This window comes from Drosophila sulfurigaster, chromosome 3 (assembly GCF_023558435.1).
Source record: "Drosophila sulfurigaster albostrigata strain 15112-1811.04 chromosome 3, ASM2355843v2, whole genome shotgun sequence".
In the NCBI taxonomy this organism is placed as follows: Eukaryota; Metazoa; Arthropoda; class Insecta; order Diptera; family Drosophilidae; genus Drosophila; species Drosophila sulfurigaster.
The window spans coordinates 39,943,294-39,958,524 of NC_084883.1; the positions used below are offsets into that span (position 1 = coordinate 39,943,294).

The 15,231-nt window shown below is 44.2% G+C and overlaps 1 protein-coding gene across 6 annotated transcripts in view; it reads left to right on the forward strand.

Annotated features, from left to right (window-relative positions):
- The window catches only part of LOC133845293 (four and a half LIM domains protein 2), a 72,312-nt gene that overhangs the window by 41,291 nt on the left and 15,790 nt on the right, over positions 1-15,231 (forward strand). For 2 of the 6 annotated variants that reach the window (XM_062279721.1, XM_062279720.1), the window contains 2 exons: positions 2,039-2,415; positions 2,479-2,723. In XM_062279721.1, coding sequence (XP_062135705.1) covers positions 2,039-2,415; positions 2,479-2,723 — 622 coding nt within the window. Of the gene's footprint in view, positions 1-1,331; positions 1,827-2,038; positions 2,416-2,478; positions 2,724-4,726; positions 7,252-7,311; positions 7,381-7,556; positions 12,465-15,231 lie in introns of those variants that run through there. The other 4 variants (XM_062279722.1, XM_062279717.1, XM_062279719.1 and 1 more) reach the window with 4 other exon arrangements.

A 15,231-nucleotide genomic window follows, 5' to 3' on the forward strand; every position in this document is an offset into this window, starting at 1 on the left:
CAGTTTTATTACCTTTAACATGTGAATCGAAGAAAGAGCAATATATACTGACTCATCATGCCCCGTTGTGCTGTGAAAAATCTCTTCAAATACGAAAAGATTGGTTATCTAAATGATGCGTTTGACCCCAAAAGAGATTTCGCTTTATGATGATTTTTTTTCTTATTTTTCTTTATTTTTTGCAAATTGAAATTCATATGCAAAAGTAACATAAGTTAAGTCGATCTCGATCTTGATATGACAGTAGTATGCACAAAGACATTACGAGCGTGAGTCATGCATTTGTTTTTATTCATATTGTTCTGCCATGTTTGCATTACTTAAGCCCAGAACAGTCACCCTCCTATGTTTATGTAGATACGCTGAAAACCTGTTGCATTTTCCGCATTAAAGTCGTGAGCAATTAGCAACAGTTCCTCAATTGGCGCTCTCGGTTAGCATATCACGTCCATAAAAGGTCATCTAATATTTTTAGTAGTCGTTGCTGCTTGTCTCCCTCTGCTCGATTGATATGATTTTAAAGAATTCGGCTTATCTGTCTGCGAGCGTTTTACTCATGGGCTATTTTTTAACATTATTACGTACTTTTTTTAGAGTTACTTCATTCCATTTAATTTCATTTTGTTGCGTTTCACTTTCGTGGCTGTTGACAATCTTTTGGGTTTCTGGGTTTGTTCATTCCCATTTTCCTCCCTTGCGCTGCCTTGATGACATCACACACAATCCAAATTTTGTGACAGAGTCTCGGCCTTTTTATTAATCTTATCAGAAAGTTGCTTCTTGGCATGCACTGATGCCTTTGCTGTTGCCTTCGCCTTCGCCTTTACCTTTACCTTTATTTTATGGGCAGTTTTTTTTCTTCCTATGGTTCCTTCTTCTGAGTGGCAAATGAATACCTTTTATATCAAAGTGCTGGTCATTTGGCTTCGGCTCGGCAGCCATATGAGCTCAGCAGTTTACGCATTTTTTCGCTCTGAGGTGTAGGGTGTATTTATGACGCTGATTATTTTTATCTAATTGAAAAATAAGTAAACAGTCAATTAATTGTGCTGTATTGTTGTATTCCCTCAGACAAGCTGAGCATTTATTTTTATTTGTGCGGCGTAAGAAAAATAAATACAGTATTCAATAGTAAACACTGCATTGTGAAGAGGCATTTAAATGGCAGCGTAAATTTTGCGAGCAGATGAATAAAGGTTAGGTTAACACTTTAATCAAAATGTCAATGAGCAAATAATCCCCAAAACACAGACGTGCTAACTGAGAAGTGTTTCATATGCTAAGTATTTCTTCTTGTTCGTTATCCAAATCGAAGCAGGGCGCCCAGCTGCTTAAGAGGCCGCTCCGAAAAAAACCGCAGAGACCAAAGCGAAAACCCCGTATAATTTTTGATGAGTCAAACACAGAACGAATGAAACTTTAAACTAAATGCGAGGGAGAGCGCAAAAAGAAAGCAAAGTTAATTTAAAAGTGAAATAAAAGCAAAAACAAAACAAAAAAAATAATAAGCAATAATAATCATAATCGTAATCATAACAAAAAGGAATATATAAAATAAATACGAGTACACCACAAAATAAGAAAGAGAATAAAGTTCTCGGCAAAGTGCAGTTAACTGAAAGTTGCCGTAAAGTATCGTAAAGTGAAGCGTAAAGCCAACATAAAATGGTGAAAATGCTCGACCTGGACCGTCACGCTGAGTGCCCCCTGTGGGCGGCATTAGCCTCCGATGTGCCATGGACGGGCATGCACTATGCCTGCCTCAATGTCCTCAACATTTACTGCAAAGTATTCGATAGAAAAGAAATTTACGATCTCATTGTAAGGTAAGCGAACGCGAACGCATGGCACAGTAAAAAAGCTGCCGCTAGATGGCGCCAGTAAAGCTTTGCGCTGGCGCTGCGCGAAAACAACGGCAAATCAAATAAAGCACACTATAGAGTATGTGGGGTATATTGCTTTTTTAAAAGGGATTGAACAAAATGTGATATTTACTAAAATTTTAATTTTAATTTTATTTTATTTCTTCTATTTTCAGGAAAACCTGCCAGTCCTGCAAATGTCCGCGTGAGGCGCACGCCATTTACCAGCAACAGACGACCAATGTGCACGAACGATTGGGATTCAAGTTGGTCTCGCCAGCGGATTCTGGTGTTGAGCCGCGTGATTTGGGCTACACGTGGGTGCCGCCAGGTGTGCGTGTCTCTTCGCGAGTGAATCGCTACTTTGATCAGCTGCCCGAGGAGAAGGTGCCGCGGTTGGGCAGCGAGGGAGCGCGGGTGCGAGAGCAGCAGATCTCATATCAATTGCCCAAGCAGGATCTATCGCTGGAGCACTGCAAGCATCTGGAGGTGCAGCATGAGGCGTCCTTTGAGGACTTTGTGACAGCACGCAATGAAATTGCTTTAGACATAGGTGAGCATCGATGAAAGATGAAAGTAATTCCTTGATGAGTCATTTTTGGACTCCTCTTTGCAGCCTATATCAAGGATGCGCCTTATGATGAGCATTGTGCGCACTGTGATAACGAGATTGCTGCCGGTGAATTGATTGTGGCCGCACCCAAGTTTGTGGAGAGCGTCATGTGGCATCCAAAGTGCTTCACGTGCAGCACCTGCAACGAACTGCTCGTCGACCTCACCTACTGTGTCCACGACGACAAGGTCTACTGCGAGCGTCATTATGCGGAAATGCTGAAACCCCGCTGCACGGGCTGTGATGAGGTGAGTCCGCCATCGTCAGTTGTCCATCAACAAATTGAACTGTCCCTTAGAGACCTCCTCCTCTTGCCCCTAATCCCATGTGTGCTCCACATGCTGTGTCTAATGACCCGTTGCTAAGTAAAAATGCTTAGCACACTTTCAGGCGGATTTTTAATTGGAACTCAACTCAACTAAGCTCCACTCTCGGTGCTCTGCTTTTTATTGTCTGTCGCACGCAGTCACCTTTAATGACCGAGGTGTGGTCTGCAACGTTTCTCTTCCTTCTCCCTCTGTATTTTCTTTGCTGGCATTTTCATTGAACTTCATATGTTGTGTCATTAAAAAAAAGAAGAGAGAAGCAAAGCAAAATTGTGCGCGCTTTTCCCTTGGCCACATTGCACATTGGCCAATTACCAGGGCTAAAATGCGACAATGCCAACTGACAGTTCATTTGAGACATTGGTTCTTGACGTGTTGACATCGTGCGTACGGCACGATTTATTTCCCACTAAGTGAGTAGCCAAGCAAGCATACCAAAGAAATGCACAAGAAAACTGAGAAGAACTGTTTAAAAGAAAAGTCATAAAGTTTTGATTTTTGAAATGTGTTGTCAGTGCTCTAAAAATATTCTTGTAGCTGCAAGTCAAGGTTATCTTTCGAGACTTGACCAAATGGTCTAGAAAAGAATTCCTTTTTAATTGAAATTGGTCTAAAATAATTGATGATTGTTGCATAATATCAAAGAAATTTCTGCACATAATAATTGGGTGTTTGCTTTTTTTTTGTTATATAAAAACGGGAATGCAGATTTCTTAGAAAGAAATATAAATCGCTTTCTGCATTATATATTCTTATTAAATTTCTATTAAACTTGAAGCAGCGATACATCTTAAATTTTAGTAATGGATTAATTTCTGTAAATGGAAACAAATATAGGATATTATTTCCTATTCATCTGCTAGTTCGAACTTATAAATATATATATTATAACTATATTTCACCATGTCAGCTTCTATTGATGATTGACTGTGAAAACTTGCTGAAATGTATTTTTAAATATTTTGAAATAGTTGTTTTTATTGATAGAGATTTTGGACACTCAAAATTCTTTATTGAAAACTAAAATTTGTTGATGTCACCACATTTAAACATAAATTGAAAGAACTCTCTATATATTCTAAACTCAAGAAATGCTCGGAGAACATTTATCTCTCTGCTAGCACAGTTTCTGTTGGCATTGAATACAGTTGTTCGAAGAGGCGATGGTCAATCGGTCACGCCCCCTTCGTGTATGTTGTCAAGCATTTCGTGCACTTTCGCTTTCAGCACAAACAAATGCGAAACGCGAAATACAAAACACAAAATACAAAATACGAAACACAAACAAACAACAGCCAGGCGGCGACCCATTTATTTTTGGCACATTTCTCAGATATTTATGAGCAAAGCAAACAGCGAAATAAAAATAGCATTACATATCTGTTTTTTTCTCTCTGTTTTGTATTTTTATATTGTTCAATTTGCTCGAAAGCAAATTGAATGTTGTTTATTATGTGGCAGCCACAGTGCGTATACGTAATTCGCAATTAAAAGAGAGATTACGCGAGTGTGTTTTGCTGCCACAAATTTATGGCAGCAGCAACTGCTGCAAGTCGGCCACAACGACGCGACATTGGCAATGCAACTGCAAATGACGAAGGCCGGCGCAGCAAAAGAATGATTAGACAAACATAAATAGCAAAGCGCAGACGAAGGAAAGAAATACTGAAAAGCGAAACAAATGCGAATATGCTGAAGAATAACACTCGTAATATTCATAGTTGTACGCAGAGTGTGCTGCGATTCATTCGCAATTTACATGGCGCGCTGATTAGAATCGTTGTCAAAGTTTGTTGCGAATTGCCAAAACTGTTGCCAAAATAGTTGCCCCCGCGAGCGTATTCTCTCTCTCCCCCTCTATCTTTCTCTTTGTTGGCCTTTGTCTCTCTTGCTCGCATTCTCTGCGCTTGTTGTCGCCAATTAGCGGCGCTGTGTTTTTGGCGTGAATCACTTGAGTGTCGGGCCCTTAGCGAGTCGCATTAATCAGTTGCAAGACGATCGATTAACTGGCAACAACTGTGTTGCCTCCGCCGCGTGCAACTGACTCTCCGGTGGCGCTTTTCCCCTCGCACCTTCCACGATAAATTTCAAACAAATTCAAAGTGATAAAGTGTTGAAAAATATTTTTGCACGAGGAAAATTCAAAAATCATTTGGCAAAATTTACGGAATTTTCTTATTTGTTTTTGGCTGAAATTTCCTCAACAAAAAAATTTCGCATGCGAAGAAAATTTCGTTAATTGAATTACCTAATCAGTTGCTATTTTGCCCTGAGTGCCGCGAGAGTGAGTGCCCCAAGTGAGTGCGTGGTGAATTTTATATAATACGTAGAAGAATCAACACACACTCCCAGTGCATTTGTGACTGGCGAGGATTACGCAAGCACCATCATGGCAGCTGACGAAGCGCTCACCGGTGTCGGGGAGCTGCTCTTCTCCCTGCTCATCGGCTATTTGGGTGCCCTAGAGTTTGCCTTTGTTGCCCAGCATCTTTACCACTGGACATGCCGGCATCCCAACACGCAGCAAGGAGTGGATGCAGCTGCCGATGCAGAAGAGTTGCCACGTTTGCGTGACCGACTGGACAAGGAGTTGGCCGAGGCTGCAGCTCGGGAGGCGGCAGCGGGCAGCAATGTGATGCAGGATGGAGTGGCCTATAGTAATGGCTTCCGTGTGGAATCGCCAGAGGATAAACGCAAGGCGTTGGCTGCCGAATTGGAGCGACAGCGGCACATTGAGGAGGAGACACGCAAACAGCTCGCGGAGGCCGAAGCTAAATTGGCCGAGGAGCGACAGCGACAGCAGTTGGCAGCCGAGGCTGCGGAGGCAGCAGAAAGCGAACGCAAGCTGTTAGAGGCGGAAAAACAACGCGCGGCCGAGCAGCGAGAGCGTGAGGAAAACGAAAGAAAAGCCAGGGAACGCGAAGAGCAGGAAAGACAAGAGAACGAGCGAAAATTGTTGGAAGCGGAAAGGCAACGTGAGGAGAATGAGCGTAGAATACAAGCAGAAGAGGAGGAGAAACGGCAACGCGAAATAGAGGAAAGTGCCAGACAACGCAGAGAGGCAGAAGAACAACGCGAACGAGAGGAGAATGAAAGAAAACTGCGCGAGGCTGAAGAGCAACGACTTGAGGAAGAACGTCAGAGAGAACTGCAAGAGGCTGAGACGCTACGTCAAAAGGAACTTCAAGAGGAAGCGGAACGGCAACAAAAACTGCAGGAGGAGGCGCAAGCGGAGGTTGAGCGACAACTGTTGCAGCTGGATGATGAGGATGAGCAGGCTAGGCGAGATGCCGAGATTGTGGAGCGATTGCTGGCCGCAGAGCGAGAACGGAAGTTAAGTGCCACGGAAAGTGAACTCGAAGAGGAAGCCATTGCCTTAGAACAGTCACGTCGCATAGCCGCCAGCAAAACGGATCTCGAGCGCAAGCAAAAATCAATTGAGGAGAACGCACGTCTCTTTATGGAGGCCGAGGAGGAAATGGTGATGCTGCATCAGCGCATGCTGCAGGCAGCCCAAGAGGAAGAGCAATCACTTTATGCGGGCGCCGTACCTGTGGTGGAAGAACCTTGCATCAAGAAGCTCGTGCCGCCTCGCTTCGAGGAGCCGGAACAGGAATGCGAAGAGCCTCTCGTGGTGCAGCGTGTGAAGACACAGCTTGGTCAAGGCAGCGGCGGCGAGGAGCCCTACATGGTCAAATCGAAGACTCTCACGTTTCCCGGTGTCTCCGATGAGGGTTCTTCGGTGGAGCCCATTTCCAGCCAACAGTCCTCGTTCAGCACACAACCCTCCGAGGAGCGTTCGCGCCAGCAAACAGAGGAGGAGCGTCAGGAACCAGAAGGCGAAGACAATGTGCCCGATGTGCAGTACACCGAAGACTATTTGCGCTCCCTGGATGGCATCAAGAGTCGTCCTCTGATTAGGGAAGATGGTTCGGGTCGTCGTCGTGCTTTTAAAAAGCGACGTTCGAGCGGCAGTTCGAATTCATCGCGTGATTCACGCGCCTCACGTGACGAGGAGTTAAAAATGTTTACATCCTTAGAGGAAGAGGAGCTGCGTCACGGCGACAAGGCTGACTATAATCCCATCAAGTATACGACAGAGCCCACGTTGCGCGTTAAATCTCATCACAGGCGCCACAAACGCAGTCCAGCGAAGGATGCCAAGCCACCGGCGGATGTTACCAGTTCGCTGGAAATGCTTGGCGAGGAAAGCACAAATCCTTGGGGTGAAGTGATGCCGGAGCACTACAAGGACACGGAATTCTGGAAGCGGGAGAAGGCTTTATCTATTGACGAGGAAGAGTTGGATCTGGAGAAACGCGCTTCGGGCGAAGAGGTGCTCGATTTGCCCAAGAACAAACCGAATGCATCCTCGTTCGAGGAAGCGACAGACGAACAAAATGAGCTGGCGGCCAACACGTTAAGACAACAGCACTCTAAGGAGCAATTGGTGAGTGGTTGACTTACAAGACAGTGTAAGCGATTTGACTAATGTGTTGTCATGTATCAGGACAAGGAGAGCACGGAGAGCTCTAAGGCGACGGAGCCATCGAGCAGCAGCAGCGACATCAAATCCAATGTAAGTGGTCAAGTTGCAGTGCTTGGCTAGCTTCTTTCCTTGCTTTAACCCTGCTTTCCTTTGCCTTTCATATGCTTCTCTATCGCTGCCTGAACTGCTTTCCATCACCTGCTATCTGCTCTTCATCTTCCGCTTACTGCTCTTCACCTCTTGCTTTCTGCTTCCGCTTCCTGAAGCTGCAAACCTCTAGTGCAACAGAGGAGCAGCCGCGACGCAGCTCACCTGGGCTGCGACGCAGTCCACGTATCGACGAAATGGATCACTACGAGGAGCGTTGGCGCCAATCGGAGCAGCAGGCAACTCAACCTTCCAGTCAGCCGCAAACTCCGAGCATCTCCGTGCAGCAACCGGACACGGCTCCTTGGCGCGATCAGTACGGTCTGCTCATGGAGGGAATCAGCGATTTTTACGACTTTACCGCTTCGGTGAATCCCTCACGTTCTCGCTCCACATCGCGTAATCCATCGCCACAACCCAAGAACGTAGCAAATCGCATGGATGTCGATGAGCAGCATACTTTGGAGGTCTACGATGATACAGCGGATGGGCTAGTGGCCGGAGAATTGAATTGTGAGCTAGTGCTACAAATGCTAGAGACTACAATCAACGGAACTGAGATGAAAGTGGAGCAACTCAAGCTGCAGAATGTTGCTGATGATGTACAGAATGGTTGCCAGCATATGGTGACCATGGTCTATGAGGATGAGCGTTCATCGCAGCCACGGACAGTTGCTGAACTAGAGCAGAGTATTCAGCAGAAAGACCAGGTTGTGGACGGCACATCAATGGATCTGGAGGAGCAGGTATCGGAACCCCAAGCGGAGCAGCAAGTGGAGCATCAATTGAGCGTGGTTATTCCACAACCCGTCATCGAAATTAACGCTTTGGTTGATGAGCAAATGGAGAACTCTGAGCCGGTTCCAACACGCGAGGAGATGCGTCTGTTTGTTGAGACCATGAGAGCTCAACGTAATTCGCGTTCCCGTTCTCGCTCCATATCGCCATTACCTACGTCAGATAATATTGCACGAAGCCTCGAGACACGACGTCAAAAGCGCATCAGACAAAACGATGAGTTGTTCGAAAAGCTGCAGCAAGAGGAGCTGCAGCGAAGTAACTCGACATCGCCGATACCACCAGAGGAACTTCCTAAGGCCAAAAGTCCTTCTCCCTCGACTTCACCTTTGCCAGTTGAGCCAGCAACTCCACTTGCCCCTTTCCCAGTCGTGCCCACCATTTCCATAGAAGTTATGGAAGATCCCGATGTGGAAAAAGAGCCTGAGGATACTCCTGAATCAATGGCTCGACTCTTTGAGCAGCTGCGCTTGAATCGCTGTCGTTCGCACTCTCGTTCTCGCTCCAGATCTCCATTGCCCAGTGCTGCCAATCTTGAGCACAGTCTGCAGAAGCGACGTGAGAAGTTGATAGCGCAAAACGACACTTTCTTTGCTCAGCTGGAGGAGCGTGCCAAAACTCCAGAGCCCGAGAGGCGTCTCGTTGTAGAGCATCGTTACGAATATGTTGAATCCACTGAGCTTGAAGTGAAAGTTGAGGGTCGGGATATGCGTTCTCTGTCTCCGTCTCGTTCACGGTCCATGTCACCACCGTCTGAGGAGGATAATTCGCAACAGTTTCATCTTATGCTCAATTTGGAGGGATCGGAAGCAAGAACACTCCGACAGCATAGCCAGGAGTTAGAGAGGCTGCTCAACCTAGAGACTGCAGAGGAAAGGCAGGAGTTAGAGGAGTTGCTCGTCATGGAAGATTCCGAGCATAGTCAGGAGTTGGAACTGCTACTGAAAAGCAATGCGAAACAACGCGAGGTTGACTTGGAGGCGCTACAGAAGTTCAACACAGCCAACGAGGAGATGGAGCTACGTTTGATGTCGCCCCCGAAGTCAGAGCAGTCGAGCGACTATGAACGGAGTTTTTCTGAAGCAGCGCGCGATCTTAAGGATGAACTACATGTAAGCGGTTTTAAGCGATCCACCTATGTTGGCGAATCCCTCGACATGGGAAGTGAGTTCGAACAACTGCGTGAGGAGGCCGCTCATTTTAGACGTTCGCGCAGTCCCTCGCCTTCAATGGATCTAGATGTGGCTAGGGAGCAGGCAGCAGCACAACGCGAGCTCCAGGCAGCTATACTGAACTCGCTAGTAACAGCCAGTGGAGAGGATGCAGAGAATCGACTCGGTGCCAAGCCAAAGACGACCGAGTATGAAAGGACTTTCTCCGAGGAAGTGAAGGATACGCAGCGCATGAAGGAGGAGGCGCTAGCCAGTGGCTTTAAGCGATCCACCTATGTGGGAGAGTCGATAGATTTGGGTATCACATCTCAACTGGATGATCTGCGTCATCGCACTGCGGAATTTAATCGCTCCCGCAGTCAGAGTCGTTCGCCAGTTAGGGATGAAATGGATGCACATGCTCTAAAAAACATTGAGGCCGAGGCAGCTAAGCGAGAGCTCCAGGATCAGTTGCTTGACCAGTTGGTTGCTTCCAGTGGAAACTTTCAGGACTTTTCGCGTCACCTTAATGCGGATTTTCTTGAGAGCGAGCGACGTGCGTCGGATTCGGCTTTAATTCAGCTAGATCCCTTTGCCTACCTAGATCCTGAAGAATATCATCACTTTAGACGATACTCCTTAGCTCAGGAGCAACCTGTGGAAGAGTATCCTAGTGATGAGTGTGTTTATATATCTCAAATCGAAGTGCGCTCATTAACGGGTAAAAGAACTTGGCTTAAAGAGGATTTCTATACCCAGGACTTGGCCGACTTGGAGTTGAGCCTTACCGAAGAGAAAGAGAAAAGGTCGGAATATCTAACGGAGGGCTCCTGGGCACGTGCTGTTTTGGCTGCGGAAGCAGAAGCAGCAGAGTTTGATGAGACGAGCGCCATCTACAATTACGACATAATTGGGGATTACCCAGTAATGGACGAACTCAGCACGAATGATAGCGATGATGAACGTCAAACTGTTGTGGAAATTGACGATGATGATGAGTACGAATTTGAGTTGGACGAAGGCATTTCGGACAACAATGAGCGCACTCAGCCTACAGATGAATCGCATCACGATACCTCCGAGTGCGAAGAGGCCGAAAGGAACGCCGATCGTTATGCCAATCGAGGTGCGGATGATTGGGAAGAGGTCGAGCATGTGGAAGACTTACCTGACTACAATATAGACGATGGCGCTGTGGGTGGCGCCTTCTCCGATCCGGACTTTTACATCGAACAGATCTACAATGATGCGGTAAAGAATCGCAAGCAGTCGGGAATACTGCGGGAATACGAGACAATGATACAGGAACAATTGACAGCAGAGAATGCAGATCAAAGTGAGTCCGAAAAAGATAAATCCAGCTCAGACAGCGAGCGCTATGCACTGTGGGCCAAAACTAGAGAACTGGATAGATCCGAGGAGCATCAAAGACATCACAAGGAAATTGACATCTCTATTGGTCTGCTGGAAAGTGAACGCCGTGATACCGATATGCGTTATCTAGGTGATGCTCAAGGTGCGGCAAGACAATCGACTCGCTTACGCACTCGATACGGCTACAGCCCGAAGTTGCAGGTTGACGTGGTCGACGATGACATTGAGGTAGACTTAAATTATAAGCCAAAGCGTGAGTACAACTGGCGTAAGAACTTTAAGCTGGATGATAATGAGCCAACAGAAACTGTGGAGAAAACAGCTAACGATCAGGAGGATGACCTGGAAGCAAAGCATTCTGAGGAACAGCATGTAGATAAGGAACAAGTTGAGCTTTTGGCTGAACAGCAGCTTACTTACGAGGGCGGAGAAAATCTTGGAGAATCCCTGGACTTGCGTCGTATTAGTTTAGGCGGCGAAAGTATAACGCTTTTTAGTCGTAGCCCAGAGAGGGAGAAATTAGCCGATGTGCCTGAGGAAGGGCAGCCAGAGCTGGAGAACGGCGAAGTGAATGGTCAGCACCAGCAGGAAGATGAGCAGCTGCCAATTGAAGAACCTCTAAATGAAAAACCTAAAAAGAAGAAGAGCAAGAAGAAGTCACGCAAGGGCTCGAAGACCGAAGAGGAACTGCGCGATGACAACGACTCGGACAATCAGCAATACGATCGACGCAGTTCGGCGACCCGAGAAGATCAAGAATGCAACACAGAAGCACCCAAACGCAAAGTACGCTCCCGACGCAGTTCCAAGAGCAGTGGGAATAATGAGGAACTCAATGGAGCGCTCTTCTCACCCAGAAGCAGCATAGGCTTTGTGACTGAGGCACTCGAGGGCATTGCCGAGTTCGATCCCCCTGATGAAAATGCCTCAAAGAAGAAGACCAAGAAACGGAAGAAGCTATCGAAGGAACCCAAGGAGCAGATCAGTGTGGAGCAACCGGAGGAGGAGGATATCGATCGGGCATTGGCTGCAGCACTCGCCGAGATTGCGCCCGTCACAGTGTCCGTCTCCGCAAATCTAACGCCAGCTTCAACTCAGCAGAATCTGCTCTCTAGCATCAGCGTGGGACACAGTCTTTGTCTGACACCAGCCTCATCCTTTGAGGAGCCAATGCCGAGCACCGAGGTGGAAAATAATCAGGAGACATCTGCGGTGGCGCCAGCTCGCTCTGTTGTGGATACATTTGACATACTGAAGGACGCCAATTTCTATCCGCTTTTTTAGCTAACTGCTATCGAGATTGCATGCTTAACAATTTCTATATTATACGATACGATTTATTATACGATTATACGATTCAGTTACATTTGATTAAACTCTTTATTTGTTTCTTATAGACATGTTCATAAAGCCCAATGCCAAATGCCAAACAAAACCCAAAAATACCGTGCACGCTGTACAAATCAATCCACAAAAACTATTTAGCACCCATTGTAGATCGCATCGAATTGAATCGAATGGGAGTGGAAGTCTCCCGATCCTGATCCTGATCCATATTATCGACAAATTGGAATTGTTAATTACAAAACTTGTCTGTCTTAAGTATGTGTTATGGGCACGATTAAATATGTATATTTATGTATTTAAATAAAAGTAACGACCAAATAAAATTAACCACGATATTTGACAATAAAAACAAATATAAAGAAAATGAAAAAAAGGTACTGCATCTTTTCAATTCGGTCGATCAATTCATTCAGAAATTGCTGCTGACTGACGCATTTGTTGTGCACCCGGACGGACCGATATATCTATAAATAATTACATCATCATCATCATCGGAATGGCCGAAATATCTACATGCGCCAAGTGCACTGACATTCACCGCCAGACAATTGGCCATATTGCACATAACTTGTAGCAAATACCAATTACCATATGGGTACGACTGGGAAATTTTGCAAACAAATTCCATTTACGTTTGGAATTCAAATAATATAAACTCTTTGCAATTTATAAATATTTATTTTAATTTATGTTTGCATATTTTTAATTGGAATTTGATATGTTTATGTGCCTCTTTCAATTCATTCACAAATTGATTTTTTTGTATTTTTATGCAAAACGTCTGTTTGAAAAAGTGCTTCAGTTTTTGCCTAAATGTGGCAACTGTGCATTCGCTTGGCCCGATTTACATTTATATTATTTTAATTTTTTTTTGTTTTTGGTCTGATTTCGGTCGCATGATGTCATTGTTGTGCGCTGAGCATGTGTCGAGACTGACGGGAGGACATAAGTCATTTGATGGGATTATTTTAATAGTCTTGCCAAAAGCCGCAAAACGTACATACTTAAACTGTCATTCGACGAAATACATTTATCTTCCGTATAATTTGCATTATTCGAGAATGGAATTCAACTTGAATAATTGTTATTAATAGCACCCCAGTTGTGCATTTTATTATGCGTGCTCTACATTTCGATGACACATTTTAATGTGGAATGAATTTTCATATTTCGTATTTTTTGTATCAAGTTTATTTCAATCTTTTGAACTTTCGCTAGCGACTTACAAAGTTGTCTGCAGTTCAACATTTAAATGTTGCCCCTAAAAGTAGGCAACATTTTATGCCTAAAAGCATGCCACAAAAAATACGCAACAAACAATTGATGCATTTGAATTTTGAATGGGATTTGTTTTGCGATTTATTGTTGTTGTTTTTTCTAAGAAGTTCGCTTGCTTCAATGAAATGTGTTGCACTTATATCTCATAAATTTTTCGTTTGTTCCGCTGAAATAATGTTGTCAAGTTTAGCGTGTCACATCCTTTGTCAAGTTAAGTAGAATCGTCAGCTGCGACCACACAAAGTGAGAAATGATTCGTATTTTTTGCATTTAAGTTTTTTTTTGCTGTTGGCCGCTGTCAAAATGATCAGAAATTGAAAAATCTTTGTATTTCAGAAATGGTTAAATTTAGTTGTTGTTGTTGTGCGTTTCGCGTTAAAATATTAATGACATGAGAAACAGGAAAGTGTGTCACTTGGGTGATTTGTTTACGTAGCTCACTTTGTGGCCACTTTGGTGGCGGGGGTCTTTCAAATCCATTTGTTCTTCGTTTTGTTATTATATTTCTAATTGTTTTTTTTTACGTTCGCGTTCGCAAAAGAGCACAGGGCCTTTTTGCTGTAAAAGTCCATTGCGTAATGTTTGGCTATCTGTTTCTGTTTCGGTGTCCATACTAGCAAAAAGCAAAACATGCAAAATTCGCTGCCAAAAAGTCTTATTCAATAGTTTGTCTTTGACATGAATTCATTTTTCCTGTGGGGGCAAACGTTTGGCGCACTTAAAAGCTGCCAGATATTTTCATTTAATATTTTTTTAATACCCACACCGACCACAAGGAAAGCGTGGAGTATTACACGTGTGAAAAACACAGAACTTTGTGCTGGGGGAACTCCTGAGACGGGTATTTATCAGTCGATCAATTGATGCGTCACAACTTGCAGCTATTTGTACTTGTTGGCATTATTTATCTGCAACATACGTATACGAGTCTAATTTATATATTTGTATGTTTTTGCTGGCCAAAATTATAATTTGAAATTCACTTGAAACTGTGCTGGCAAATGAAATATCCGAATATTTCTACATTTTAGAATTCTCTGCCCGCTGTGCCACTAAAATGAAACACCTTTTCATTTAAATTCCTATTCCTCTTGTTGTTGCTGTTGATTTTCCCATCATTTTTCCATGCACACATTTTTCCCATACTTGTTTTTTATTAACGTGAATTTGCCGTTTTAACGGGCTGACTCTTTCGCCTGCCTGCCACACGCCTCTGCAACACATTTTCACACACAAACACACACCAAAAAAAATTAATGATGTTTTGTGCCGCGTGCAAGATATGGTTAAATGTCATTTAATGGCCAAAATAACAACAAAATGAAAAAAAAAGTATATCTGCTATTTATAATCGTTTATTTCATGAGAGCAACCGCTGTCAGAATTGTATCAAGCAAAATAAACTTAAACTTGAACTCATCATCATTATCATCATCATCAGCATCATATAGATCAAACATTTATCGACCCACTGACGCAGTTTTTCCAATCTACAGTTCAAATGTATTTTTAAACACTTAAAAAATCAACGCTAGACATTTAATTTCCATAATTTGACCATTTGCCGCCCGTCGATTTATGCCAGCCAGCGAAATTGTATAAAAATAATCTGGAAAAATGAAAATACTATATATGCAATATATGAATTTATGACCCAATTAACGCCTGCGTGCAAAATGATGAATGCCGCCGATGCTGAACGCAATTCTCGTGCGAAGCGCACACACACGACACGCCAACTTTTATCAAAAGATATTTTCGCGAACTGCATTTTTATTTATAGACAAACTCAAGATTGCATTACACTCTGCTCCATTGCACTTGCTCTTGTTGTTGTTGCTGCTGT